At 40.4% G+C, this 24,098-nt stretch overlaps 1 protein-coding gene across 1 annotated transcript in view; it reads right to left on the bottom strand.

The window, feature by feature from the left end:
- lama2 (laminin, alpha 2) overlaps positions 1-24,098 on the bottom strand; it is a 173,404-nt gene that overhangs the window by 12,492 nt on the left and 136,814 nt on the right. Inside the window, exons 48-62 of the mRNA XM_078794556.1 lie at positions 23,155-23,337; positions 21,750-21,904; positions 19,489-19,632; positions 15,383-15,516; positions 14,211-14,370; positions 14,001-14,125; positions 13,080-13,242; positions 12,854-12,998; positions 12,653-12,791; positions 12,088-12,099; positions 10,351-10,471; positions 9,659-9,814; positions 9,309-9,359; positions 2,674-2,825; positions 1,423-1,599 (exon numbers count right to left, since the gene is read on the bottom strand). Coding sequence (XP_078650682.1) covers positions 1,423-1,599; positions 2,674-2,825; positions 9,309-9,359; positions 9,659-9,814; positions 10,351-10,471; positions 12,088-12,099; positions 12,653-12,791; positions 12,854-12,998; positions 13,080-13,242; positions 14,001-14,125; positions 14,211-14,370; positions 15,383-15,516; positions 19,489-19,632; positions 21,750-21,904; positions 23,155-23,337 — 2,017 coding nt within the window. The remainder of the gene's footprint in view (positions 1-1,422; positions 1,600-2,673; positions 2,826-9,308; positions 9,360-9,658; positions 9,815-10,350; positions 10,472-12,087; positions 12,100-12,652; positions 12,792-12,853; positions 12,999-13,079; positions 13,243-14,000; positions 14,126-14,210; positions 14,371-15,382; positions 15,517-19,488; positions 19,633-21,749; positions 21,905-23,154; positions 23,338-24,098) is intronic.

Genomic DNA, 24,098 nt, shown 5'->3' with positions numbered 1-24,098 from the left:
ATTAAATAAAATTAAATAAATAAAAAATTTAATTAAAAAAAAAACAGGAAAAAAAATTGAAAAAATTTTGAAAAATTGAAAAAAATTACTGGGATTTCCAAAGTAATTTAACATGAATAAGTAAATGATGAAATACTGGCTGGTAAGGTGGAAGAAGGGCGGGGCCAGGTTGGGGCATTGGTCAATCTCAGCATTGTCAAAAGACACTGCCTGGGACAAGTCCGAGAGGCTACGAGCCATCTGTGGAATGTCACTCATTGCAGAAATTTAAATAAAATACAATTAAATAAATAAAAAATAAAATATATATTTTTAAAAAACAGAAAAAAAAATTGAAAAAAATAGAAAAATTGAAAAAAAAAATACTGTGATTTCCAAAGTAATTCAACATAAATGAATAAATGATGAAATTCTGGCTGGTAAGGTGGAAGAAGGGGTGGGGCCAGGTTGGGACACTAGCCAATTTCAGCATTGTCAAAAGACGCTGCCTGGGAGAAGTCCGAGAGGCTACGAGAGGGACAGGCAGCGTGATTGAAGATGACCTCAATAAAAGGGGCCATCTGTGGAATGTCACTCATTGCAGCCATTTAAAAAAAAATAAATAAAATAAAATTATTTTTTTTAATTAAATTACAAAATAAAAAATTAAATTAAAAAAATGAAAAAAAATAGAAAAAAATTACTGTGATTTCCAAAGCAATTTAACATAAATAAATAAATGATGAAATACAGTTAGTCAGATGTGGTGCATAAGAACCTAAACTCTCTTTCATTCTCCTCATTGTTGTCCTTGTTATTATCTCCTTTTTACCGCATTCACATTCATTTTTCAGTCTGTTTTTTAGCCTCACTTATTTAGTGGGAACGTACAGCTCCTGTATAAGCAGCTTTGCACGTCCTCAGAAGACACTTATGCTCCAATGCCTTTCACATTCAGATCAAATATATCTACAAAATTAATGAATATGTTAATCTGCACAGGATAACCCACGTTAAATCGACATGGCTGCTTGATTGCAATACATAAAATACATGAACAAATACCCCCGGGAGGACGAGAGGGGGACAGAGAAGACGTCACAACAGCGAGGAGACGGGTTAATAGGGGTGAAGTGAGGTGAGAGCTGGACGATCGGGCGCAATGAAAATCATGAATATGTTTATGCTATCGGACAGCTCTATTACTGCAGCTGGGGCGCAGAGAGACGCCGGCTTTATCGTCATCAGCGTGACCAAGGCTGCCCTGCAGGAGTTTGGCGCAGCAGAGGTGGAGGTGAGCCTCTCAGGTCTAATGAAGTAAAGTGACGCCATCAACTCGGGCCTCAACTAGAACCCAGGAATGTCAAAAATAGATGCTGACATTGCGCATCTGCGCTTCTTCCTCTAGCAAGGACGTGTTCCGATAGGATAGTTGTCACTTACACGGTGTTGATCATGAGATTCCATATGCATCCCTGGAATGGGACGTTGGCTCTGTTAGACGTCTGCTCCACCTCGGCGGGAATGCCACCCAGGAAAACACGCTGCAAGGCGATTGGCTGGTCGTTGGGCAGCGCCGCCTCTCTCTTCGCCTCCTCGTCCACTTGAACTGCAAAAGATCTGATGAAAGCACAAAAGAAAATGAAGCGGAAGTCATGAGAATGTGAAAAGTCAAGTCAACGTCCACTAGGGTTGTAAATGAACTCGAAAAGTGAAACATAATGGTAATGGTAATGGTTTAATTTCATTTGAACATGCATCAGATTACAATTGAATGCATCACATAATCAGTTCACACTTCCACGTGTCCAAAAGGAGTAGGAAGAAGCAGAGCTTATTAAATCCTACCCCTCCATCTGGTACTTTTACAATCAGTGACTGTTATATTTGTTCACTTCCTGCTTTCCATAATACAGTTTACTTTTACAACCAGTAAATGTTTCATTTGTTCACTTCCTGCTTTCAATAATACAGTTTACTTTTACAATCAGTAAATGTTTCATTTGTTCACTTCCTGCTTTCCATAATACAGTTTACTTTTACAATCAGTAAATGTTTCATTTGTTCACTTCCTGCTTTCCATAATACAGATTAAAGGTTTTTTTTTTATAATGTACCTCGTACCGAAGTATGAGATGATATGACCATACAATAACAGTATGTGTACCATAGTAACTGCCATCCTTGTATTTAGCAAACATCAACTGCTTGTATTGTTTCTTGAATTGGCTCATCGTTGTGCATTGTTTGATTTCCTTACTCAATCCATTCCATAGTTTGATTCCACATACTGAAATGCTATGGCTAGCATAACGTAGTCCTAGCATAGAAGTGTTTCAAATGTAGTGAGATCATATTTCTTCTCTCTTGTAGAGAAGTACTGGATTACATTTTTAGATAATTGGTTATTTTTAGCCTTAGGCGTTATTTTAGCTGTTTGAAGATGAACTATATCAGCAAGTTTAAGTATTTTTGGATGATTTTTAAATAAGGAGTCAGTCTAATACGTAACATAATGTGTCATACAAACAATGTAAAAACATAATGTGTTATTCCCTGGTGCCGCCCCTTTAGAAAGTTTGGTAGAAATTGTATTTTGGAGTATTTTTTTTTGGAGAAAACACACAATCTATGGTGATTTCCGTACGACCTCACAGCCTGAGGAAGACCCGCTTCACATCCTCACTTACTGACCTGCCAGGTAATCTCTCAATACGCAGCGAGTGTTCTCTGCCGTCACTCAGGGTGCCTTGCTCGGGCCGTCTAATGACACGACGCACACTGTGGCTGCCTGTAAACACCAGAACCTCCAGGGAGCCTTTGTTCAGCATCACTGTGAGATAGGGCTGTGGGAGGAAGAGGAGGAGGAGGAGGAGGAGAAGGAGGAGGAGGGAAATCAACTCCATTAAGCCATGAGATCACGCATGCAATACTCTCAGAGACACGGGATAATGGTGGAGATGAAATGGAGAAATTTCACCAAGGTATGAAAGAATGGCATTGACGCCGTCCTCTTAACCACATATTAAAGAGACCATTTGTCTAGGATTGCTGTGTGAAAGGTCTAAGTAAAGAAGATGTACAATGTAGTTAATAAAAAACAACAGTGGTGTCTGTCATATAGAGGATCTTGGAGCAGTGTTTTGCACTACGGCAGCGTCCTGTGAAGTATAATTAACTTAAAGAGAAAGGGAGGTTTATTCATTCATTCATTCATTCACTACCGCTTTTTCCTCACGAGGGTTGCGGCGGGTGCTGGAGCCTATCCCAGCTGTCTTGGGGCGTGAGGCGGGGTACACCCTGGACTGGTGGCCAGCCAATCACAGGGCACATATAGACAAACAACCATTCACACTCACATTCATACCTATGGACAATTTGGAGTCGCTAATTAACCTAGCATGTTTTTGGAATGTGGGAGGAAACCGGAGTACCCGGAGAAAACCCACACATCACGGGGAGAACATGCAAACTCTACACAGAGATGGCAGAGGGTGGAATTGAACCCTGGTCTCCTAGCTGTGAGGTCTGTGCGCTAAGGGAGGTTTATTGACATTTGTATTTTGATGAGTTATTATCCCAACAGGAGTATTGTGTACTCGGTTCTGAGCTGTGATTCAGGAGATGGTCAAAAGGGGGCAGTGGAGTTTACCTGCCAATTGGAGCCAGCCCAAAGGAGAAGAAGAGTTGCTTTAGTTGTTTACGCTGCAGTTTTGTAGATGCCAATAAAAGTCATCCTACCTCATCGTCATTCCGCCAATATTACACTATTATTGATAATATATCGTGGAAAAAATATGCTATTATTTTACAGCTTGTGTACTTGACAGTAGTTGTTGTAGCTTAGCAACAATCAGGAAGTTGACAATATCGTAACTCATTTCAAAACATCGGGAACAATTTTCACAAAAATGAGCCCTTTGGATCTAAAAGTTTATGTCCATGTATGTCAATGCTGACAGATTGGTAAGATTAGCGGGATTGACTTAAGCTAGAGTTACACTGTATAACTATTTTAGTCCATTATGCTACTTCATTATCTGTATTTTGTATTTTGCAGTACGTTTGTTGATAATTCACCAAGCTATGTAAACCAGCATGTCTTCTAGTTGGGCTAGGTCAGGGGTGGGCAAACTACGGCCTGGGGGCCACATCCGGCCCGCCAAGTGTTTGAATACGGCCCGCCCGTTTTCAAAGTATTTAATTTCAACCTAACGTACAACCTGGCATCATGGTTTGAGCCAACCTTTAGACGGTTTAAGTAGCTGTTTTGTAATGTTAAATGGTAATGGTTTAATTGCACTTGAACATGCATCAGATTACAAGTGAATGCATCCCATAATCAGTTCACAGTTCCACATGTCCAAAAGGAGCAGGAAGAAGCAAAGCTTATTAAATCCTACCCCTCCATCTGGTACTTTTACAATCAGTAACGGTTTCATTTGTTCACTTCCTGCCTTTGTAATATAATTGAAGTTTGTTTTTTAATTTAATTTCATTTAATTTACTTTAATTTAAAAAGTTTTTTTTGTCACATACCGGAGTACGAGGTGATATAATAATAAATAATAATACATTCTATTTGTACAGTGCTTTTCAGAGTACTCAAAGACGCTTTACAGTAGAGAAAAGAGAAAGAAAAATAGAGTTGAGTAAAAACTGACCATATGACAATATAATGATAATTCCGTTATAAACATAATAATAAAAAATAATAACAATCATATAATATATTATAATATATAATAACAATAATACAAATATATAAAAATATTATTTTGTTATTTGATGTAGTCTGCTGTTTACAAAGTGCTCCTGAAAAATAGGGACACAACGCACACGCTTTTACAGATACAATACTTCTATACAATACTACAATACAAGTGGACTGTTACGTGTAAAATATATAGTCTGGCCCCCGCATAAATTTTGTTAAAGCAATGCGGCCCGCCCCTGGTCTAGGCTCAGTTAAGCTCCGAGTTGGATCACTGTGTCAACAATCATCTTCCGGCCTTGCATACCAATATGTACAACATTGATTGACTGCAAACACTCGTGGAAAAAAAAAATCAGATCAAGAAGCAACACAGCAGGTAGAAGAGTGTGAGGGTTGAAGAGCAGATGGAAGAGGCAAAGGGGAGAGTGGATACGAGTGTGGGTATATAAAGAGAAATTGGGGAGGCAGCGGAGGAGTGAAGAGCACGGAGGAAAGGATAACAAGAGATGAGAGGAACACTGAGGAGAGGATAATAGGGGGACGAGATGAGAGGGCAGGGAGCAGAACAGCAAGAGAGAGAGAGAGAGAGATGAAGAGAGAAAGGTGGTGAAGAGCGGCGGTGCAAGGTCAGGCTCATTTGAATTTTAATTCACTGTGTGCCAGAGGGCGAAGTGGGAGACAATTTACCACTTGAAAATGGAATTTCAATTTGAGGTCGGGGGACAAATTGAACCGAGATGTAGCTACAACATGCCTTTCGCTGTGCTGCCTGGCGTGCACGCACACACACACACACACACACACACAAAAAGACACATGTCACACGAATGGAAAAAAGACCCACACTATACCACACATGAACTCAAACATACATTTCCACAGTGTGGGGAGGACACACGGACACACACAAGTCAAACACTGACATGCTGGATGAAACCTGAACACTAAAACCCACACACATAAACTTTCATATTTTGCCATCCTCCAACCAGTTTATGGGGTTGATATAAAATTATAAGTATATATACAGATATTGCCTTTTGTACCCATGTATTAACTATGCATAAAGTCAATATCTGCCGTGTTAAAATCAATTTCTTTGATCAACTAATTCAATCCCCCCCCAAAAAATCATTATGATATTCAATTTTCCAGAAATTAGGGATGCTCCAATCCATCGCCCACTGATCAATATCGGCCGATTTCCGTGAAAAATCACATGATGGGCACATATGCCACAAAAACTATTGTGCTGGGGTTAGAACGTTAAAAAGCTTTCATACCACATTTTCTGCACGGTGGTCGAGTGGTTGGAACGCAGGCCACACAGTTAGGAGACCCGAGTTCAATCCCATCATCTCATGCTAGGTTAATTGGTGACTCCAAATTGTCCATAGGTATGAATGTGAGTGTGAATGGTTGTTTGTCGATATGTGCCCTGTGATTGGCTGGCCACCAGTCCAGGGTGTACCCCGCCTCTCGCCCGAAGACAGCTGGGATAGGCTCCAGCACCCCCCACGACCCTCGTGAGAATAAGCAGTAGATAAATGAAAGAATGAACACTTGATGGAGTACGGTTTCCAAGGTATGATTGGTATTGGACAATTTGCATAAAAAAACGGCGCACCGATCGGCGCACCCTAAAAAAAACATAAACTAGATTGCAGATTTATGTTTACACTAAAAGAACTACAGGTCTCATGATGCTTGGAGTGCAGAAACACAAACTACACTCTAATAACGTATGTTTGATGATGGTGTTTTGATCTGACAAAGATGAAGTAACTTTGATCAAATGTGGAATTACTAAATGAATGGTTGTTTGTCTATATGTGCCCTGTGATTGGCTGGCCACCAGTCCAGGGTGTACCCCGCCTCTTGCCCGAAGACAGCTGGGATAGGCTCCAGCACCCCCCACGACCCTCGTGAGAATAAGCAATAGATAAATGAATGAATGAACACTTGATGGAGTACGGCTTCCGAGGTATGATTGGTATTGGACCTTTAGCATAAAAACAGCGCACCAATCGGCGCACCCAAAAAAAACCATAAACTAGATTGCAGATAGGTTATGTTTACACTGAAAGAACTACAGGTCTCATGATGCTTGGAGTGCAAAAACACAAACTACACTCTAATCACTTATGTTTGATGATGGTGTTTTGATCTGATAAAGATGAAGTAACTTTGATCAAATGTGGAATTACTAAAGCTTCTGCTTGGACATTTAGCGGAGGGGCAGCTGTTGAACTCTCGAAGAAAAAAAGCAACCACACGTTGCGAGCAAGTGACGCTGGGAACACCGAGTGGTGGTCGGATTGGAAGGTTTATAGCGTGCGTACAGCACTTGATATTCCTGCCTTGCAATGCCAATGCTTTCCACCTTCATTGTTGTTTTTTCTTTGTCACTATCTTTGGCAACATTCCAGTATTTTGGCTGTCTCCTCGCTATGCAATTGTTGTCCTCTTGCATTATTTCTCCTCTTTTCATTGCGCCCTTCAATCCTCACTTTCACCTCTAAATCCCCTCCATCTTTTGTTTCTTGTTCTTTTTTTCCTCACGCCGCCACCGCTCTGTCCCGCTCTTACACATCCATTAGTCAGGGCCAAGTTGAGCTGATGGTGTTCTTAACCTCGCTTAACCTTTCCACACACACACACACACACATATACACACGCTTACACACAAATTGCAAGCGCACACACCGGTGCCTTCCAGCGTTGTTAGTAAAAATAGATTTATGCACCCAACAACCAGTAATGATGGATAAACCAGGGGTAACCCTTTGTCCTTACACACACTTTGCATTCACACACATGCACCCGCACCCACATTATGCTAACACGGGCATACACACGTGCTCGCAATGACATTCCTGTTCTGCTTAGTGGCACTATTACATTAGCGCACAAACAAAACAAGCATTCAACTAAAATGGGATATTTTAACCAAAGACAATCGGGTGTGTCTTGTTGACTGGAAACACCCCCAGACTCCCCTGGGAGATACCTAAGTACCCCAATTAGCACCACATGCGATGGAAAGTTGACCTCTAGGGTCATTATTCAGGTCATTGGAGAAACTTTTTGCCCTTAAAGATGGTTTAAATTCCTGCAATCTGCAATGGCCGTGTCCAAAACCCTTTTTCCATTTTCCATTATTCATAAACTGTATTTGAATACAGTAGTGATGCATGTGTGTGTTTGCATATAATGAGCACGGTCAACAAGCAACTGAAATCTCTTTAGGATGCAATGATGGTAAAGCCATACATTTGGCGTCATAGGTACTATATGTGTGTGTACATGTGTACGCATATTGATTGGCATCCATGTTCTTGTTGTGTTTCAGAAAAAAAAAATCTCATTAAAATGTACTTGGCTGCACGGCGGACGAGTGGTTAGCGTGTCGACAGCTAAGAGGCCATGGTTCAATTCCACCCTCGGCCATCTCTGTGTGGAGTTTGCATGTTCTCCCCGTGCATAAATTGGGTTTTCTCCCATGTTCCAAAAATATGCTAGGTTAATTGGCCACTCCAAATTGTCCATCTTTCTTTCAATAAAATACAGTTTAAAAAAGGGCTATTTGTGCAAATGGCGATTAATCAGGATTAATTAATTTGAGAACTAATTAATCGCACAATACACCATTTTCAAAATATTAACTTCATAAAAAGTGGAAAGCAGTGAAGCCTGCGCGCTAACCATACTTCCACCATGTAGGCTTCACAGCTAGGAGACCCAGGTTCGATTCCCCACTTGGGATGTGTGGAACGAACGAGGTACTATATGTGTGTGTACATGTGTATGCATGTTTATTGGCATCCATGTCCTTGTTTGTGTTTCAGAAAAAAAAATCTCATTAAAATGTACTTGGCTGCACGGCGGACGAGTGGTTAGCGTGCAGACCTCACAGCGAGGAGACCAGGGGTCAATTCCACCCTCGGCCATCTCTGTGTGGAGTTTGCATGTTCTCCCCGTGCATTCGTGGGTTTTCTCCGGGTACTACGGTTTCCTCCCACATTCCAAAAATATGCTAGGTTAATTGGCCACTCCAAATTGTCCATCTTTCTTTCAATAAAATACAGTTTAAAAAAGGGCATATTTTGGACATTGGTGCAAATGGTGATTAATCAGGATTAATTCATTTGAGAACTAATTAATTGCAAAATACACCATTTTCAAAATATTAACTTAATACAAAGAGGAAAGCAGTGAAGCCTGCGCGCTAACCATACTGCCACCATGTAGGCTTCACAGCTAGGAGACTCAGGTTTGATTCCCCACTTGGGATGTGTGGAGTTTGCATGTTCTCCCCATGCATGTGTGGGTTTTCTCCAGGTATTCCGGTTTCCTCCCACATTCCAAAAACATGCTAGGTTAATTGGCCACTCCAAATTGTCCATAGGTATGAATGTGAGTGTGCATGGTTGTTTGTTTATATGTGCCCTGTGATTGGCTGGCGACCGGTCCGGGGCGCACACCGCCTTTTGCCCGAAGACAGCTGGGATAGGCTCCAGCACCAGGATAAGCGGTCGAAAATGAATGAATGAATAAAATGTACTTATGAAAACCTAAGCAAAACTTATTAAAGTGTGTTTTAGGAACTCACCTCTCCTGATTGTCTGCGTTTCCTCTGAGAAAGGGCATTCTTGTTACGGACCTAGGTGGACGAGATTACACAGTTTGTAATAATGTCTTCATATGAACAACAAATTATGATGACATCATGTCAATCAAATTGGTAGAAGAGTGTGATACTGGTCTGCTATTGAGGTAGAACAGATAAAATCATATTTCCAACAGATATCCTATGAAAAGGTCACACTTCCAGATCTATTCTTTGCTCTTAATTAAGACATGATGTCCGGTTCTGATAAAACTGCTGCTATGGCAACATTTATGCTTAAGTTTTAGCTTCTTACCTCGTACTTTTCTAACCTAATAGAGTCGAACGCTAACCTGTTGGTTGATGGGTGGAGCCCCGCCCACTGCTAAGAGCAAGGTACCGGTATCGACCAAAGTGCTGAACGACAGGCTGATCTCGGTGCCGACAGCCAGCGACAGCCCATCAAGCTCCACGTATCCCGGCTTGGAGAAACTGACCGTGTGCAGGTTCTATCAGACAAAGAGCAAAGTCATACGCAGGAGGAAAATATTCATACTTTAATGCCACAAAGCTGAATAGACAACCTTGGACAATCAACTCGGGGGGAATGTAATGACCCCCCCTCCCCGCCCCCACTATAGATACACACAACACCGGGCTTTTCAACTCCTTTGTACACAGACAAAGGCTGCTTGAGTGTATACTGTACATAAATTCCATTAGTGGATAGAACGCCTCATGAATGCCTTGAATGACTTTGAAAAACGCCATTGTAGTATTGAGTCTGTATGTATACGTATCTTATAAGTAAAGCATGCATGGAGGACATCTCTGTATTGGAACATTTTGCAAGTCAATGTATTGTTGTACTTTGAAAGCGTGATGAGAAAGGCATATAGTTGGTACAAGCGCTGCATACAACTCTGGAACCTACTCCAGCACCTCTTCAAGAGACGGTGCTGTAAAATATGTCCACTATATTAGAAAGCATACCTTTGTGATGTGGGTTTACATGCACTTCATTGTTCGGAAATAAAGGTCTTACCTCGACATTACACCCCTTAGTAACTCCAGTATAATCTGAGCTACTAAGGAGATTATATGGAGTTCGGGATACTTCAATATCCCGCAGGCAGCCAACATATCGCTTCAGCATAACCTCCGACCTATAAAGACATTAGAATCATTGGCAGCAAATACATCAGAGCTTGCAATCTCTTAGGATTAAACGTAATGTAATAGGATCAGTTCTTAAATATTACAGACTTTGTGTTTAATCAGTAAGGGTGTTACGATACGCGAGGAGATGATACACGATATTCATGAGACACGTACTTAACCCTTTATCCTCCATTACACAGGACTTTACTTTGTACTACACACTTGGTAGCATTGAATCAACTTCCACCCGTGATCGGCGGTGTTTGTAAACTTGACACTCAGCCAAATGTAAACAAACGTAAACAGAACCACTCTGTTGCATGATTGATGGTGCAGGTCCAAAATCTGTGTGTTTTTGGACTTGCACCATCAATCAATCAAAATGTGATAAATCTGAACTAAAAATCGGCAGCAGTGTCAGCTGTATGGAAAAATGCTGGCAACACCGAGGTGGGTTGTTTTGCAAGGTTTATAGCGTCCGTGCACTGCGAATGCCTATTATGTGTATTATCATTCACAGTAGTGATGCCATAGTTTACTGTCTGATTGGCTTCCGGCTGCCATCTTCTCTCTAAATTAGAAATATCGTCACGTTTTAATCTTGCGAGGATCAGTTCTTAAATATTACAGACTTTGTGTTTAATCAGTAAGGGTGTTACGATACGCGAGGAGATGATACACGATATTGACGAGACACCCACTTAACCCTTTATCCTCCATTACACTGTCACTGATACACAGGACTTTACTTTGTACTACACACTTGGTAGCATTGAATCAACTTCCACACATGATTGGCGGTGTTTGTAAACTTGACACTCAACCAAATGTAAACAAACGTAAACAGAACCACTCTGTTGCATGGTGCAAGTCCAAAATATGTGTGTTTTGATGTGATACATCCAAACTAAAAATCGTCAGCTATGTCAGCTGTATGGAAAAATGCTGGCAACACCGAGGTGGGTTGGATTGCAAGGTTTATAGCATCCGTGCACTGTGAATGCCTATTATGTGTATTATCATTCATAGTAGTGATAGTAGTTTATATGATAGTAGACAGTAGTTTACTGTCAGATTGGCTTCCGGCTGCCATCTTCTTGCGAGACGGTTTCTCTCTAAATGAGGAATATCATCACGTTTTAATCTTGCGAGATCTCGTGACACCCCTAATAATTAGTAGTGACTTGATAACAGCCAGAGCATTATGGGAATATGCCAGTTGTCCTTGTTATTACAATTTGTATTTACTTTTTTTAGCGCTATACAATTTGGTGTTTTGCTGTTCCACTGGCGACTCGTAACCATTGTTAGATTCTCGTCCAAAATACAATTTGAATGCAATTCCAACAACAATACAAAAAGTCACCAATGTCAGAAATGCCACATTGTTGGTGCTGGAAGGACAAATGACACATCCAGATGTATAAAGGGCAGGGAAGGGGATGTTCAGCCGCCTCGTGAAAGAGCAGCAGCCATTAGGGGCCAACACACACACACACACACACACACTCACACACACACATACATTGTGGGATAAATGGTGCTCCAGCATCAGTGTGGCTAGCCTCATGCAGAGAACAATTTACAGTTGTTGTATATTTGAATATGTATTTTCATTTACCTGGATTTCATGCTGTTAAGACAAAACACGACATTAGCACATTAGCACACATCTTTCACCTTTAAATAAGCTCAAATTTACTCTTAAGCTAATCCTTTCACAGGTGAAATTGATGGGAAGCCTCTGTTGTTTATTATTATCTATACAATTAACACATTCATTCATTCGTTTTCTACCGCTTTTCCTCACAAGCGGGGGTGCTGGAGCCTATCCCAGCTGTCTTCGGGCGAGAGGCGGGGTACACCCTGGACTGGTGGCCAGCCAATCACAGGGCACATATAGACAAACAACCATTCACACTCACATTCATACCTATGGACAATTTGGAGTCGCCAATTAACCTAGCATGTTTTTGGAATGTGGGAGAACGGGGAGAACATGCAAACTCCACACAGAGATGGCCGAGGGTAGAATTGAACCCTGGTCTCCTAGCTGTGAGGTCTGCACGCTAACCACTAGACCGCCGTGCCGCCCCAATGAACATATAATGATAAATTATCATTAAAGTTAAGACATGCTCTATTAATGTATTTATTAATGAGTTCACCCCGAAACTATTCTTTACCTGTAGTTTCCAATGGTCGGCAGACCTCCAAAGTAAATGCTCTGGTTCTCCTTGAGGTTCAGACCCGTGGCTGTACCCTGAGATGTGGCCACTATCTTCTCCTCGGCACTGGTGTCGATGTCCACAATGGTCACTGTGGCTGTACAAAAGGACCAGAATATTAGAATATTTATGATATTATTATTATGTTGTTGTGCGTACCTTGCTTCTTGTTGCGAGACATGGTCAGAGATTTCCAGCGACCATCATTTTGGCGGTTAGCTGATATGGCGCTTCCGACGCCAGACCCGAGGTCAAAGTTCACCTTCACTTTGCCCCCGTGTAACTCCAAGGACATGAAGTCCTTCTATATCGGGATAAAGGTGGAAAGAAAAAGAGTAAGCAGTCATTGTTGTGGAACCCGTATCCAGACTCTTAGCCTCCATACCATGTCTTCGGTTGCCAGATACATAAGCAGTGCATCGGAGGAGAACGTTCGGAACTTGAATGTAACGCTGGAAACATTCGGGTTCCATCTCGTGGGTCGTCCCACAGCAGCATAGCCTTCCCCGTCCAGCTGGACAGTCCCTTCACCGTATGATGTCTGGGGGCTAGCAAACGCAATCCAACAATTACGTCATACATCATGTCACTGTGGAATTGGGTAAGAATAGCATGAAATTGTGTGGTTGCTTTGTCTTGCAGGAATTTGTTCAATGGTTCATGATGTTTCCACTAGTGAACCGCAGCTCCCCTGTACCGGCAACACTCATGCATACCTCGACCATAGCGCTACAACTACCATGCTTGACTTTAGACACGGTTATCACTTGTGCAGCTAATTAATATCATTCATTCATTCAGTTTCTAGCCAGCTGTTTTCGTGGGGGGGTGGGGCTAACACCCTGGACTAGTGGCCAGCCAATCACAGGGCACATATAGACAAACAACCATTCACACTCACATTCATACCTATGGACAATTTGGAGTGGCCAATTAACCTAGCATGTTTTTGGAATGTGGGAGGAAACCGGAGTACCCGGAGAAAAAACACGCATGCACGGGGAGAACGTGCAAGCTCCACAAAAAAGGTTGAAATTGAACTCCGGTCTCCTAGCTGTGAGGCCTGTGTGCTAACCACTCCCGCACCGTGCAGCCCTAAGTAATATTAAATTAATAAAATTCATTTATATCTATATATAAAGAATATACTGTACGTTTTACTTGGAATAGTAGTATAATAGTCGGATAGTAAAAATGTGTGTGGTGTAGTTCTGTAGCAGTTTCAGTTCTTTCTAATGGCAAATAAAGTTTTCCCTTATTTAATATAAATGCACACAATAATAGATGTCATTTATTGACATTGTACCTGACAACACATCCTTTACAGTCACCCTGTCTCTCTCTGTAGTTCCAAAGTCCAATAGGTTTCCCGTCCAGGAATGTCTCCCCCATGCAGCCTGTGAACGTTGTTGTCTTCACAGCATCCGCTTTCTAAAAGATACGACAAAGAACATTCATAACGATTAAAAAAACAACACTTTATGTCGCTCTAAACACACGCATACGAGGACGCTACCTTGACCGTGCCGAGTATTCCGCCAACAAACAGGTAGGCATTCTGGTCCACATCCAGGATGCTATATGCCGTGGGAGAGTTGGCGCTGCTTGGGATCGGCACCATGGCGGCCGTCGGGCCTTCCAAAGGATACACTAATATGGTACCGTTCAATCCATTACTGCAGACACCGGAGAAGACAGACAGGAATTAGGAAGTAATTTTATTTGCCAGTGTGCATTTCCTGGAGGACATTTATGAGCGAGCTTGTTCTGTCACATGAAATCAGCTTTTATGAACTGGCAGCATAAAAAGACGAATGAGACAAAGCGATGGCGGAGACAGGTTTCCAGCAGGCGGAGACCTCTGAGATGTACAGTGAAATTGATCTGCCAACTTGAATTTGTTGTTTCATCGTGCGGGGAAAACAGTTGGGAAATCTCCCCAATGAGAAGTCAAGGGGTCCGTATGCACGACTATCTCCCCGCCTGAGCTGATGACACTGTAGGTTATGCAACAGCCAAGGGCCGACAAGGTTGCATAGACTTGATTTCCCAAGTCAAACTATGCCATTTTACCCAATTCCACGAAGGAAATAATATCCTGTGGTAACTTCCTGTTGATTTCTCCATTTCTGGTTGTGGTTGAGTGGATGTCAGTCGGGTCAAGGCGACACCACTCATCATGTTCCCGCAAGATTTACGCAGAAAATTGTGCTGAAAGTTCAGCTCTGGCAAATAGAACTCTAAAACACGGCACGTCTTGATGATAATACTGGATTGTGGACTGAATTATTAGTGGAAGTAGTGAAAAATTTGACCAAAAAACCCTTTTCATAGTGACTAAAGTCTTATTTTGATAATTTGGACATTTTTAAATGAGATTACTGGCATGTTCTTATGATTATTGCCTTCCGTTTTTTTTTTTGTTTTTTTTTACAAAGTAGAGTTCAAGATAATCAATCTAATTTAAATTTCTAAACCACTGAGACTATATTGTGTTTTTTATTTCACCGAAATATGAACTGTATCTCTCAGTGGATATAATTTGTGTGTTTCCATAAAAGAAACTTACAATATATGCTTCTTTTTCAGTAGGAAATAGATAATGAGGTCATTTGTATTGTTGCTAGTAGCAAAACGATGATAGAGCACGTGGCAGCGACATTGTAAACACACTAAACAAAGTCCTACCGAGAAGCCTCGATTCTGTGCCAGTTCCCATCATGGATGGTCAGATGGGGATATTCCACCCTTCCAACACCTGAACCAACGTCCCAGAGGAAATACACTTTGCCCTTGCGCATCTCTATGGCCAAGAAATCAACCTGAGAAAGTAGACGAGCAGAATGTCACATTGCTACTTAAAAAAAAGAAACAAAAGCAGAAAAAAGTATCATTAAGTATCAGTCTTGAACCAGTCATGATGTGCTATATATATCACTATATTGACACTTACTATGGTACCCATTATGGCATTGGATGCTCATATCACCTCCTACTTCGTTACGTGACAAAAAATAAATAAATAAAAAGTAAACTATATTAGGAAAGCAGGAAGTGAAAAAATGTAACAGTTACTGATTGCTAAATACAAGGATGAAGAGTCTTGAACCAGTCATGATGTGCTATATATATCACTATATTGACACTTACTATGGTACCCATTATGGCATTGGATGGTCATATCACCTCCTACTTCGGTATGTGACAAAAAATAAAATAAATAAATAAATACATTTGATATTTAATTTAATATAATATATTTAATATAATTTAATATAAGATATTTAATTTAATATAATATATTTAATATAATACAATTATAAGAAAATAAAGTTTAAAATACATTAAAAATAACGTACATTATATTAGGAAAGCAGGAAGTGAACAAATGTAACAGTTACTGATTGTAAAAGTACCAGATGGAGGGGTAGGATTTAATAAGCTTTGCTTCTTCCTACTCCTTTTGGACATGTGGAACTGGGAACTGATTATGGGATGCATTCAATTGTAATCTGATGCATGTTAATAATAATAATAATAATACATTTTATTTGTATAGCGCTTTTCAAAATACTCAAAGACACTTTATAGAAAAATTGAGTTGAATAAAAGCAAGTAGACAGATTAGACAGATCATTAAGTATCAGTCTTGAACCAGTCATGATGTGCTATAGTATAGTATATCACTATATTACGGTTACTATGGTACCCATTATGTCATTGGATGCTCATATCACCTCTTACTTTGGTACGTGACAAAAAATTTAAAAAATTAAAAATTAACAAACAAAAAAAAACCAACTTAAACTATATTAAGAAAGCAGGAAGTGAACAAATGTAACAGTTACTGATTGTAAAAGTACCAGATGGAGGGGTAGGATTTAATAAGCTTTGCTTCTTCCTACTCCTTTTGGACATGTGGAACTGTGAACTGATTATGGGATGCATTCAATTGTAATCTGATGCATGTTCAAATGAAATTAAACCATTACCATTACCATTACATTTTGGTTTTAACTTAGTCTAAACTAATGCATTTCTATTACAAGTAGCAGGAATCAAGCCCACACCCATTTGGATGTTCAAATACCTCATCTCATGGGAGGGTACGCATAGTTGTAACTGGAAGCCAGGTAAAATCAAAGCAAAAAAGCTGCATTCATGTACTGTTCTTGCACTTGGAAACACAATACACATGAACTGTGAAAATAAATAAATAGTAATGAAAAAATACAATGAAACACAATGAACCTCGAAGTATTAATGAATATTTAAATCCAATTTTAGAACTTTAACTCCTGTTCATCTTTAAGCCGATTTTCTCACTCTTGTATTTTGATTAATATCATTATTATTATGTATGAGCTGCAAAAAAAAAAATTAACGAGAGGCTTTGGAGGTCTCATGGAGATGCCGCTGAAGAACACACTTACACTAAGCATTATTATTATTATTATTCATATAGCATTATGCACAGTTAGAGGTTATTAGGGAGTCAGATTCGAAGACGCAGACAGACATTCACACACGGCTTCTTATCTTTGCCGTCTCCCCCAGGAGGAACGGCCATTATTCATTAGCGCAGATCACAGGTCCGCGTTGTCGCTATTCAGCCGGCATTACACACTATTAGTGAAATGTTAGACGTGCATGTGAACACACGTGCACGCGCAGCCGTTCATGTGGAATGTTTCACTTATGGCGCATTCTTGTGACACACACACACACACACATAAGCATTAGTGATCACGACTTCCCAGTCAAATGCAGCAAAGCTGTGATTTCTCAGGGGAAATCAACCTAAAAGCAGATAGCAACCAAAAGCTGTTAATTGTCAAGGCTTGTTTGGACTCACAAGCCTAAGCATGCCAACGTTTGTAAACACACTTTGGGATCAGCTGAGGTGCTTCCTCTTCGTATGTGCAGTGATGAACATTCATTCATTTTATACTGCTTATCCTCACGAGGGTCATGGGGGGGTGCTGGAGCCTATCCCAGCTGTCTTGGGGCGAGAGGCCAGCCAATCACAGGGCACATATAGACAAACAACCATTCACACTCACATTCATACCTATGGACAATTTGGAGTCGCTAATTAACCTAGCATGTTTTTGGAATGTGGGAGGAAACCGGAGTACCCGGAGAAAACCCACGCATGCACGGGGCGAACATGCAAACTCCACACAGAGATGGCCGAGGGTGGAATTGAACTCGGGTCTCCTGGCTGTGTCACCTGCGCACTAACCACTTGCTATGCCGCATGTCCGCCAATGAACTGCTTTGCTCAGACACGATGCAGAATGGGAAACTTCAAAACTCATATTGGTACTTCATTGTGTTATTTTTAGGTACAGTGTTAAGTTACTGTGTGATGAGTTTAGTGTTTTTTGCAAGCATAAACATGGCTAAATAAACTAATAGACATAGACATGTTGTTTTCTATAATAGACATGTTTTTGGAATGTGGGAGGAAACCGGAGTACCCGGAGAAAACCCACACATGCACGGGGAGAACATGCAAACTCCACACAGAGATGGCCGAGGGTGGGCTTGAACTAGCTGTGAGGCCTGCGTGCTAACCACATGAACGCCGTGCCCAATGAAGAACAATAAAAAATATATGACAATAATAATATCATTTTTACTTTATTAAACTCTTCTGCACTCTGTGTGTATGCTAGCGGCCCCGCCTCCACCCACCGAGACAAAGAGGCTCTATAACTGAGAAAATGGCTCACTCCCAGCTGACTTCGGGTGAGACACCCTGGACTGGTGGCCAGCCAATCACAGGGCACATATAGACAAACAACCATTCACACTCACATTCATACCTATGGACAATTTGGAGTGGCCAATTAACCTAGCAATTAACCAGGAGGAAACCGGAGTACCCGGAGAAAACCCACGCATGCACGGGGAGAACGTGCAAGCTCCACACAGAGAGGGTGGAATTGAACTCGGGTCTCCTAGCTGTGAGGCCTGCGTATTAACCACCCTGCACCGTGCAGCCCTAAGTAATATCAAATTAATAAAATTCATTTATATCTATATATTTTTTGGAATGTGGGAGGAAACCGAAGTACCCGGGAAAAACCCACGCATGCACAGGGAGAACATGTAAACTCCACACAGAGATAGCTGAGAGTGGAATTGAACTCGGGTGTCATAGCTGTGAGTCCTTTGTGCTAACCACTCCACCACCGTGCAACCCAGTGATGAACACATCTTCTCAAAATTTTGCACATTTTACAGTGGAGCATTGCAATAAATAAACTTTTAAATTCAACATCCCTTACCTTCATATCGGTATAGTTCGAGGCTTGTCTAAAAATTAACAATTTTTAATCAATTTGCATGTTAACTATCAATTTTTTTAATTTAATCTGATATTTGAACTTTATTCTTGTATTTCCATAAATAGTTAGTTTTATTAAAACAAGGCGGAAGTAGCTTCAATGATGCACAAGTAGGTTTATCTATCTCTGCATGCGCTTTAAAATGTGTGTGATGGTGTGAAACTAATGAACGCTATGCTAGTTTGGAAAGGACATCACCAAAATTTCATGTTGGCTCAGGAGTTTTTTTCCTTACCCACGGGAAGGGGTGGGTTTGTCTATATGTGCCCTGTGATAGGCTGGTGACAAGTACAGATATCAGATGGGATAGGCTCCAGCATACCCGGAACCGCAGCGATGGTATGATACATTAATATTCCGTGTGGTTGGGAATTACCGCTGTGAATATCTGGGGATTGCTATGATATGCGGTTAGCATCGTACTTACATATTACTTACATATTTTGCAGAGCCGAGGTAGAAGAGCAGATTATCAGGCGTGGTGGTTTTGACGTGAAGGATGATAGTATTGTACCTGCCCTTCCTGATGTCTGGGCGGTAACTCCGAAGACAGTCACCCCCTGATGACACCGACACTTTAATCTGCAGGGGTGACAGTCAAGTTTACAAATCAAATCAACTTTATTTGTATAGCACTTTTCCTGCAAAGACATGCAACACAAAGTGCTTTACAGAATTAAAACAATTACCACAATTAAAAAGGAAAAAACAAAGAAACATAAGAAAGCCCCTCCTTCCCACCCTCCATACTAGACACACACACACACACCATCACACACAGTAGGAAGACATGGCATGGCACTGAGGATCAAGGAAACGCCACCTTTGGGGCCGTCCACACTGGGAGGAGCCGAAGGCCGTGTCATCGGGGGACCAGCACCCAGGCCCCCCGACTCCGACAGACGGGCGGACCCCCACATTAAAGGGAGGAACCCCCAGTCGGCCGGGTCGAAGGGACCCAAGGATGGCACCCCCTCAGCAGACCCGACACAGCCCCCAGTGTGGAGGACCCCCCTGAGGAAACACCGGAGCTAAAAGCTGAAGACTAAGAGCAAAAAAAATAGGACTAAAAAAATAAAAACAAAACACTGGAGTTAAAAGCTGAAGACTAAGAGCATAAAATAGGACTAGAAAGATAAAAACAAAACACTGGAGTTAAAAGCTGAAGACTAAGAGCATAAAATAGGACTAAAAAGATAAAAAACATAACACTGGAGTTAAAAGCTGAAGACTAAGAGCAAAAAAAATAGGACTAAAAAGATAAAAACATAACACTGGAGTTAAAAGCTGAAGACTAAGAGCAAAAAAAATAGGACTAAAAAGATAAAAACAAAACACTGGAGTTAAAAGCTGAAGACTAAGAGCAAAAAAAATAGGACTAAAAAGATAAAAAACATAACACTGGAGTTAAAAGCTGAAGACTAAGAGCATAAAATAGGACTAAAAAGATAAAAACAAAACACTGGAGTTAAAAGCTGAAGACTAAGAGCATAAAATAGGACTAAAAAGATAAAAAACATAACACTGGAGTTAAAAGCTGAAGACTAAGAGCAAAAAAAATAGGACTAAAAAGATAAAAACATAACACTGGAGTTAAAAGCTGAAGACTAAGAGCAAAAAAAATAGGACTAAAAAGATAAAAACAAAACACTGGAGTTAAAAGCTGAAGACTAAGAGCAAAAAAAATAGGACTAAAAAGATAAAAAACATAACACTGGAGTTAAAAGCTGAAGACTAAGAGCATAAAATAGGACTAAAAAGATAAAAACAAAACACTGGAGTTAAAAGCTGAAGACTAAGAGCAAAAAAAATAGGACTAAAAAGATAAAAACAAAACACTGGAGTTAAAAGCTGAAGACTAAGAGCATAAAATAGGACTAAAAAGATAAAAACAAAACACTGGAGTTAAAAGCTGAAGACTAAGAGCATAAAATAGGACTAAAAAGATAAAAACAAAACACTGGAGTTAAAAGCTGAAGACTAAGAGCATAAAATAGGACTAAAAAGATAAAAACATAACACTGGAGTTAAAAGCTGAAGACTAAGAGCATAAAATAGGACTAAAAAGATAAAAACATAACACTGGAGTTAAAAGCTGAAGACTAAGAGCATAAAATAGGACTAAAAAGATAAAAACATAACACTGGAGTTAAAAGCTGAAGACTAAGAGCAAAAAAAATAGGACTAAAAAGATAAAAACAAAACACTGGAGTTAAAAGCTGAAGACTAAGAGCATAAAATAGGACTAAAAAGATAAAAACAAAACACTGGAGTTAAAAGCTGAAGACTAAGAGCATAAAATAGGACTAAAAAGATAAAAACATAAGAAAAGTTTAAAAATATTAGTTAAAAGCCTGATTAAAAAGATGTGTCGTTAATCTTTTTTTTTTTTTTTTTTTTTTAAATATCAACAGTCTCCGCAGTCCTGAGGCTCTCCGGCAGGCTGTCCCACAGGTGGGGGCCATAGTGGCTAAATGCTGCCTCGCCGTGGGTTTTTGTTCTGGGTTTTGGTATTGTTAAAAGGCCAGTGCCGGAGGACCGCAGGGTCCGCGGGGGTTGATATGGTAAAAGCAGATCAGATAAATAAGAAGGGGCAAGGCCGTTAAGACATTTAAAAACCAGTAAGAGAATCTTAAAATTGAAATTGGCATGTCACGTGACCGAGCCGCCAAAGTGAGGAAGTAACTGGCGTTCCTTACGGAGTTGGCTTGTTTCCTGGCTTGGTTGATGAGCTCCTTGATTTGAGAGATGTTTCGCCGCAAATTGTCCTCCAGTTTTCTGATTGGCTGCAGCTTCTCCAACAGCCTGTCGGCTTCATCCTCTAAATCCTTCACCTTAGCCCCCGCGGCATGGACTGATGGAAAAAGACGAGATAGTTTGTATACTATACGCGTGAAAGAGAAATAGTTGCATACAGCCGAGGGAAGCGGTGAGCGACGACGACAGGAGGAAAATTTAAAGCAGCTGAATCACTCAGTCATTGATTTAACACAGCGACGGAAGGCGATAAAAACGAATAAAGAGCAAGAGAAGAGAAGAAGAAGAGAAAGAGCCAATCAATTAGTGTAGCTCAGCATTCCAAGAGAAGCTATGGTCTTTGTTTGAATGGAGACTGGAGGAAGGCAGACTGAAAGAGGTCCATGCTTTGCAGGTATGCATCCAGCCCATGCTTGAGCACAGCTAGGGCATTATTAGCAGCGGCTACTGTTGACTTTACTTAGCTTGTAAAGACATGGATAGAAGAGTAAATGGTGCTCCAATACTGTATATGCAAATTAGTATCATGGTAATTTAGCAGGAAAAAGGTGCAATAACATGGTATTGGGGCACCACTGATATTAAGGTAAATTAAATATATACATACTTATAGCTGTGGGGATGAAGGGGAAACAAAGAGAAAAAAACATTTTAATACAATTAATTTTGTCATAATTTACCAACATAATCCTATTTTCTTGTGAAAAAACTAACACAGACGCAATATACACCAATTTAAAGAAAAAAATGTATTTTCCTATAGAAACGCATGTAAAATTCATTGCTAGTGTGTAGGTTAGATTAGATTCATTCATTCATTCATTTTCTACCGCTTTTCCTCACGAGGGTCGCGGGGGTGCTGGAGCCTATCCCAGCTGTCTTCGGGCAAGAGGCGGGGTACACCCCGGACTGGTCGCCAGCCAATCACAGGGCACATGTAGACAAACAACCATTCACACTCACATTCATACCTATGGACTATTTGGAGTGGCCAATTAACCTAGCATGTTTTTGGAATGTGGAAGGAAACCGGAGTACCCGGGGAGAATATGCAAACTCCACAGGGGTGGAATTGAACCCTGGTCTCCTAGCTGTGAGGTCTGCGCGCTAACCACTCGACCGCCGTGCCGCTAGATTAGATCAGATATATCTTTATTCGTCCCTCAGTGTGGAAATTTACATTGCAAAGGCGACAGAACCAGTTAAACGGTAAAAAAAAATAAACCTAAATCTAAAAATAGACAATATAAACAGCCTAAAGTAATAACCGTTTAATATACAATATTTTTCCTTTTCAACATTAAACAACAAAAAGATAGCTACTCTCCTAATTAGGGTGGCACTTACTGTTTTTCTCAGGGTCCTGGATCATCTGGTTGGCGGCGCTGACCGTGTCGGCCAATCGGCTATAGTTCTTCTGTATGTCATGCATTTGCAGGTTCAAGGCCGCAAGACGCTCCAGGACGTCTATGGCTGTAGCATTAGCATCAGCGGCGACGGCCTTTGTCGCTGCTAACTTGGCTGCTGTATCTGCAAAAAAACAAGATTCATACAGTTACACTTGTTGAAAAACACACCTTTGTTTATTGTTACAGTACTGTTATCTTGGCAAGTCAGCAAGTTTCCGCATTAATGCTAAAGCAACTCATTTCATATTTCATGTTTCCTGGACTATAAGTCGCTTCGGAGTGTAAGTCACACAAGGCCAAAAAAAGTGCGACTTATAGTTGGTATATGTACCGTATTTTCCGGACTATAAGTCACACTTTTTTTCATAGGTTGGCTGTTCCTGCGACTTATACTCCAGAGCGACTTATAAATGAAAAAACTGTTTATGTTACATAAACACTGGACACCTTTTCTGTTTGTTTTGGTCAAGTAGTTTGGAAAATAAATGAAAAATTGCAAAAAAATGCAAAAAAATGCAAAAAATTGCAATTGACTTATACTCCAGTGCGACTTATGTATGTTTTTTTCTACCTAATTATGCATTTTTGGCCTTGTGAAAATAAATGAAAATGTGCAAAAAAATCGCAAAAATGCTACTTATACTCCGGAGCGACTTATAGTCCAGAAAATACAGTAAAAAAAAAAAATACAATAAAATAAAATATATATATATATATATATATATATATATATATAGCTAGTGTCAGCTAGTGATAAAGTAGGTTAAATTGTTGATAATACTAACAGTCATGAAAGACACACACACACACACACAATATTATATGGAGATAATATTTATATGTATTAGTACTTGATGTGTAAAATAATCTCACTGAGTGGTG

Source organism: Doryrhamphus excisus, linkage group LG11 (assembly GCF_037039965.1).
Source record: "Doryrhamphus excisus strain RoL-2023G ecotype Guam linkage group LG11, RoL_Dexc_Guam_v1.1, whole genome shotgun sequence".
NCBI lineage: Eukaryota > Metazoa > Chordata > Actinopteri > Syngnathiformes > Syngnathidae > Doryrhamphus > Doryrhamphus excisus.
Note: the sequence above shows the minus strand (reverse complement) of the source record. Positions and strands in the feature narration are given on the sequence as shown.